General features: G+C 43.0%; 1 protein-coding gene across 1 annotated transcript; it reads right to left on the bottom strand.

Annotated features, from left to right (window-relative positions):
* Positions 1-4147: 4147 nt before the first annotated feature.
* LOC134571294 (zinc finger BED domain-containing protein 4-like) lies at positions 4148-6043 on the bottom strand. The gene is made up of 2 exons (XM_063429470.1): positions 4694-6043; positions 4148-4564 (listed from the first exon to the last, which is right to left on the bottom strand). The coding sequence occupies exons 1-2, from the start codon at positions 6041-6043 to the stop codon at positions 4148-4150; spliced, it is 1767 nt and encodes a 588-aa protein (XP_063285540.1).
* Between the last annotated feature and the right edge of the window lie 736 nt (positions 6044-6779).

The following is a 6779-nucleotide window of genomic DNA, read 5'->3' as shown; positions in this document are numbered from 1 at the left end:
CAAAATTGCCGAATTGCATCCTAACAGAATGAGCACTGTTTCTCCATTGGTGTTAGGATGCAATTCGGTACTTTGTTCGGATCGGAATTTCATTCAAATGAATGAAACTCCGATCCTATTCATTGCTGTGGCTGCATCTTGCAGCCGCTTAGTAGATAACTCCCTAATTCCCACGGTATCAGGGAGCTATCTACTAAAAGGCTGAAAGACCTAAATTGGTCTTTCAGCCAAATTTACTAACACCAAGTAAAAATGACTTGGTATTAGTAAATAATATGCCCCTACTCGCTATACCGCGAGTAGGGGCATGTCTAGTAAGCAGTGAGCAGCCCCCCACCCCTAAATGACGGGTGGGGGCCGTAAAGTAAAATAAGGGAGGGAGACCTATTGTCCCCCCCCCCGACCCCCACCCCTGAGCGGTGGGTGGGGGCCATAAAGATAATGAGGGGGGGGACCTACTGTCCTCCCCCCTGGCCCCCACCCCTGGGCGGCGGGTGGGGGCCATAATAGTAGTAGGGGGGGGGGACCTACTGTCCTCCCCCCCGGCCCCCACCCCTGGCCGGCGGGTGGGGGCCATAATAGTAATAAAGGGGGGGGGCCTACTGTCCTCCCCCCTGGCCCCCACCCCTGGGCGGCGGGTGGGGGCCATAATGGTAATAAGAGGGGGGGGGGACCTACTGTCCTCCCCCCCCCCCGGCCCCCACCCCTGGGCGGCGGGTGGGGTCCATAATAGTAGTAGGGGGGGGACCTACTGTCCTCCCCCTGGCCCCCACCCCTGGCCGGCGGGTGGGGGCCATAATAGTAATAGGGGGGGGGACCTACTGTCCTCCCCCCCCAGGCCCCCACCCCTGGGCGGCGGGTGGGGGCCATAACAGTAGTAGGGGGGGGGGGGGACCTACTGTCCTCCCCCCCCCCGGCCCCCACCCCTGGGCGGCGGGTGGGGGCCATCATAGTAATAAGAGGGGGGGGGGACCTACTGTCCTCCCCCCCAGCCCCCACCCCTGGGCGGCGGGTGGGGGCCATCATAGTAATAAGGGGGGGGGGGAGACCTACTGCCCCCCCCCCGCCCCCACCCCTGGGCGGCGGGTGGGGGCACTAAGTAAATTCCCCCCCCCCCATCAAGGTGACTAGGGGTGCCCAAGCCCCTAGTCACCCACCCCCCACCCAAATAAAAAATGCCCCTACCTACCCCCCTCACCCTAAAAAATAGTGAGGGGGGAATAAAATTGCTAACCTGTAAAGTAAAATTAAACTTACCATTCGACGTCTTCTTTTTTCTAAAATCTTCATTTTTCAGCCCCAAAAAAAGGCCAAATAAAAAACCATCATAGCCGTCGAACTAAAAATAAAATAAAAAACCCGAGCGCCAAAAAAAAAAAACCCGACGAAAAAGAAAAAACCGGAGCGCACAAAAAAAAATAATCCATCTTCACCCATGGAGGGCTCCGCGCAGACTGAGCTCCGCAGGGTGGGGCAAGGCTTATAAAGCCTTGCCCCGCCCTGAAATTAGCCTAAGAACACTCTGATTGGTGGGTTTAAGCCAATCAGAGTGCTCTTTGTCATTTTACAAGCGTGGGAAAGTTCTTTGGAATTTTCCCACGCTTGTAAAATGACACAGAGCACTGTGATTGGATGGCTTGAAATCCATCCAATCACAGTGCTCTGTGTCATTTTACAAGCGTGGGAAAGTTCTTTGGAATTTTCCCACGCTTGTAAAATGACACAGAGCACTGTGATTGGATGGATTTCAAGCCATCCAATCACAGTGCTCTGTGTCATTTTACAAGCGTGGGAAAGTTCTTTGGAATTTTCCCACGCTTGTAAAATGACACAGATCACTCTGATTGGATGGATTTCAAGCCATCCAATCACAGTGCTCTGTGTCATTTTACAAGCGTGGGAAAATTCCAAAGAACTTTCCCACGCTTGTAAAATGACACAGAGCACTGTGATTGGATGGATAATGGGGTCATTCATGGGCTGATTGCCTTTTCCGACAACCTAGCTACTTGACATATTATTAAGAAAAGGCATTCCTCCTCACTTGATATAATGAGGTTCATTAGGAGACTGACATGGTTGGCATCCTGTAATCACTTTTATCTGGTTTGTTGTCATGCTCCCGGTGTTTTTAAAACTGCAGCTGACAAATTGTCTCGCTTTGACTTCCAGGCCTTCAGAGAAACGCTACCCACAGCCTCACTGATAGCCACTGCCGCCCCTCCATTTCAGGAGCTAGTCATGGATTTGAAAAGTTATTGGATCATAGTCTCCTCTTGACTAGCTTGGCCCTTTCGGAAAACACGTGGCTGTCTCATAATAGAGCTTTCTCATTATATAAGAAGTTAATGTTGGAACATACCCTGGTTCAGTTATTTGACATGTCATCTCTGGTGGCTATCGCAACTTTTTGCCACCTTAGACTTAAATTATCACATAACACTATCAATCTATAGCAAATTGGCATTCAGCACCATTCAGATCACTTATTATCCCACTTAAAATAAATGGTGCCCGGTAAAGGTTCTGGATTCATATTTCCTAATACTACCACCTCAGTCAGATATTCCTCTGCTAGTCCTCCACGGGGCTGTCCTGACCACCTCATAGTTTATGCAGTATGTACGGTATTACTGACTAGGCTAGGTTTGAACACTAGTAAGTTTTCAGGACACTCTTTCAGGATAAGGGCAGCTTCTACTGCATCCAGTTCATGTTATCAAGTCATTAGGGCGTTGGAAGTCATCCGCTTTCTCTGTGTACATACCTCAACCTGTGCTAGAAATGAGGTCAGCTTTTGTTAAATTGTCATCTTGAGGTATATCCTTTGTATTATGTTCCATGAATTAATAAATATTCTTTGGCATGATACTTCTATTTTTGCCCAATTTATTTACTTGCCTACCGCATAAGTCGGTTTCGGCACACATCAACCGACTTTGTCCTATATACAGGTTACATCAATACACAGTAGACATTAACATTACAATGGTTGCCCCGAACACAAATATATATATATATATATATATATATATATATATATATATATATACACACACGTCAGTTTATCCCAATAAATAAAGTAAAGAGATACGAACCCATAAGGGGAAAAGGGGAAAACAGTGTTTGAGTTGGAGGATCTTAAAGGAAGATAAAATTCCATTCAAAGTTCTACCTGAAAATCAATATATTATATAAAAAAAAACTAAAGCTTTAAAGAATAATAGGTCTCTATCCATTTGAAGTAGGGATCGACCGATATTGATTTTTTAAAGCCGATACCGATACCGATAACTTGTGAACTTTCAGGCCGATAGCCGATAACTTATACCGATATTCCATGCATTTTAATTTTTGGGGAAAAAAAACAATTTCTACACAAATCTGCTGTTAAATGAACATGTTTATTGTTAACGTTTAGCTTTTTTTGTAAATCTTTCTTTTTCATTGGTAAATAAAAATAAATAATACAGAAACATACCAGTCAGATTGCAGCAAAACAATGGTGATATGGTCAAATACAACAAATTGGACCACTTTTTTTTCTTCTTAAATAAATATCAGTCAAAAGGTAACAAGAACAACAATGTTCAATTGCACATAGTCCATACTTAGATTAAATCTTAGTAAAATGAGCAGCAATGACATAGGTAATTATATCAAAGGGACACTACAGTATATATAAACAAGGCATCAAAACAGCTTCATTAAGCTATATTTGTTTTGTTGCCTAACTGCTTAGCCTTAGTGTCAATTTAAAGTAATTTAAACACATGGTTTAATGCATATAAAGAATATCACATTTAAAACAAGATGTTGAGTAACTTAACCTTTCTAGCTGAGTAACGATAGGTAGCATAACTTATAAGGGCAGACATAGGCAATACAATTAGTCATCATACAGGTATTGGTCTTGGGTAGCAGAGGAAATGGCAGTGGGCACAGGGTAGGGTACACTACACTACACTACACTACACACAGGACCAGTACCTGGAGCATCCCATCCCAGATCATTCAGTGAATGCCAAGCCATGTTAACCTGCTATCCAGCTTCAAGGTTACAAAAAAGTGAGTTAAGACAGACATTAAATAACATTTAATGAAAACTATTAACTATGCTAAACTAATCTAAAACGTTAGAATGTCTTCAATACTTCCAGTTGAGAAGGAGTACATTGTAGTGCAGAAAGCACAACATTTCTGCATGTTCTCCTGTTAAACGGTTTCTGTTTCTTTCGTAGATTGCAGACACTTCACTGAAAACACGCTCACTAGGTACAGAGGAGGGTGGAGAGCAAAGGTATCTTCTGGCATAAGAAGCAAGGGTTTTAAAGCGTGTCTCATTTTCTTTCCACCACTCAAGTGGATTGCCTTTTCTATTGATCACTGGTTCTTTCAAATAAAGATGAAGCTCATCGTCAAGGCTGACTTTTGGTAAAGTTAGAGTATCCTCTACATGAGGCCCCAATAAAACGCTGAACATGGCATCAATTTGGCCATGTTTAAGACTTTTTTCCATGTGTTTCCTTTTTGGGAATTTGTAGGTTTCTGTTGAATCATCATCCTGCTCTTCCAGACTAGTACTACTAGTAGCATGCTCTTCCAGACTAGTACTACTAGTAGCATGCTCTTCCAGAAAATCCAGACTAGTAGCACCAGGCTCTTCCAGATGTGACCTTTCTAGAACCTGCACCTCCTTTTGCATATCTTCTGTCAGCCATTCTTTTGCCTTGGCCAATACATTATCAGAAGAGAAAGCATGATGTTTGAATCGAGGATCTAAAAGACATGCCATAACTACGTTTATATTCTCTTCATACTTCAAAAAACGTTTGTTGAGGCTTTCCTTCATGACCTCCCTGAGTGTTTTAATGCCACGTGTAGTGTGCCCTTCATTCTCTTGAAGAAGCATCTTCAGCACTCTCACACATGGAATAACGGATGACACACTTGAGTCATTATGGCTAACCTCTAGTGTCACTTCCTCTATTGGGAGGAGGGTCTGAATAAGATTTGCTACAATCTCCCACTGATCAGCATTAGGGCAAGAATAGCCTCCATGCTCACCAGCATAGATGCTAAGAGCTCGCTTCTGTTCCAGCATTCTTTGTAGCATGTGGAGTGTGGAGTTCCATCGTGTTGGAACAGCTTGAATCAGGCTGTTTTTGGGCAGGCCAAGGTCTGACTGAATGCACCTCAGTCGGTGCTTGGCAATGAATGAATGGTGGAAATGACTTGCACACTTTTTGAGCATGGCAATTATGTCGATCACAGCTCTCTGGCTTGACAGACCATCATTTACTACAAGTTGCAGGGTGTGTGCCATGCAGCGGAGATCTGACACTTCAGCAAGCCTCATTCCTTTCACCATGTTTGCTCCGCTGTCTCGAAGCACAAGCAGCACTCTATCTTTGCTTATACCCCAGTCATCAAGCATGCCTAGAAACATTTCTTTAATGTACTCGCCAGTGTGGGATCCTTGCATCACCTTTGTGTTCAACACCAACTGCCTTTTTGTCCATTCATTATCAATGAAGTGACACGTAAGACTCATTAGTGATTCTGTTGATCCGGACCAGCAGTCAGTAGTGAATGAGAGTGAATTGCCAGCATTCTCTGGTTGTAACATTGTTTTTACTTTCTGTATCACTTTCTGATGAATCTTTGGCAGCATTTCGGTCCTGTAAAATTTTTCATTTTTCAGTGTGTACCTTGGCTCAACTATGGACATCAAGCGCTTAAAGCCAGAGTCAGACACCATTGTAAATGGCTGGTTATCCGTAACCATCATCTCTGTGATTGCTCTGTCCAGAAGTTGGGATCTTTCATCAGACTTTTGCCACTTTGTGTGTCTCTGAAATAGGTCTTTTATTTTTGGCTGGAATAGAGTTGGTGTTTCACATGATTCCTTTTCTTTTGTTTTCTGTGCTTCATTAAATAATTCAACATGATGAATTCTTAGATGGGTCCAAAGATTTGATGTATTCTTTGTTTTTGCAGTTGCAGATCCCATGCTCACATTGGTTTTGCATGTGTTGCACATGGCCTGTCCTGGGGAGGGTTGACTAAAATAGTCCCAAACTATGCTTTTACTTTTTCTTTGTGCATCCATCTGCATTGAAAGAAGAGGGTTACAACAAGCTACAGTGAGGTTTAGAGTTAGTTGTGGATGAAAAAAAAAAAAACAATATCAATATTAATATGAGATCCCAGCATGAACCTGGCTGTTACTGATGGCAGTGTAAATGCTGTCAGCAGTCATACTCCTGTCATGCTCATCCGGCCAGTACATACTGGGATGTATGACTACTAGTGCTATTAGCCTTTTACTTATTGGAGCAGTACAGATTAAGTAAAGCGCGCGCACACAAACAATGCAGTGACTGTTGTGTTTACATTTCACAAAGCTGAAAGCACCTATAATCAATTCTTAGCTAAGAAATATGTGGATAAGGGGGGAGTAAGTAAATTATATTTATATATAACAATATAAGCTTGTGTTGACTTCATTACTACTTTATATTAACCCCTTAAGGACACATGACATGTGTGACATGTCATGATTCCCTTTTATTCCAGAAGTTTGGTCCTTAAGGGGTTAATTGCATGAAGAAAATCACTGACCACAATGCTACAATAGTATCATTGGTGTGCGTGATTTTATTGCATTTAATATTATGGGGTGATTTGAAAATGAAATGTGGTATTATAATTAATTAAATTTTAATACGCACAGCAGAGGGGTAGACTAGACTATATAATATAAAATGATTTCAGCA

The sequence above is a fragment of the Pelobates fuscus genome, chromosome 8 (genome assembly GCF_036172605.1).
Source record: "Pelobates fuscus isolate aPelFus1 chromosome 8, aPelFus1.pri, whole genome shotgun sequence".
NCBI classification, from domain to species: Eukaryota; Metazoa; Chordata; class Amphibia; order Anura; family Pelobatidae; genus Pelobates; species Pelobates fuscus.
The sequence above is the reverse complement of the archived record's forward strand: the minus strand, read 5'-3'. Positions and strand labels throughout refer to the sequence as shown.

What these genes read in the sequence shown, in the direction of transcription:
- LOC134571294 (XM_063429470.1), bottom strand. Translation starts at nt 6,043, where the DNA reads ATGTGCAACACATGCAAAACCAATGTGAGCATGGGATCTGCAACTGCA. An exon ending in CAGAAGATATGCAAAAGGAG is followed by an intron (nt 4,565 to 4,693) that starts GTGCAGGTTCTA and finishes CTGGAAGAGCAG; the next exon opens with GATGATGATTCAACAGAAAC.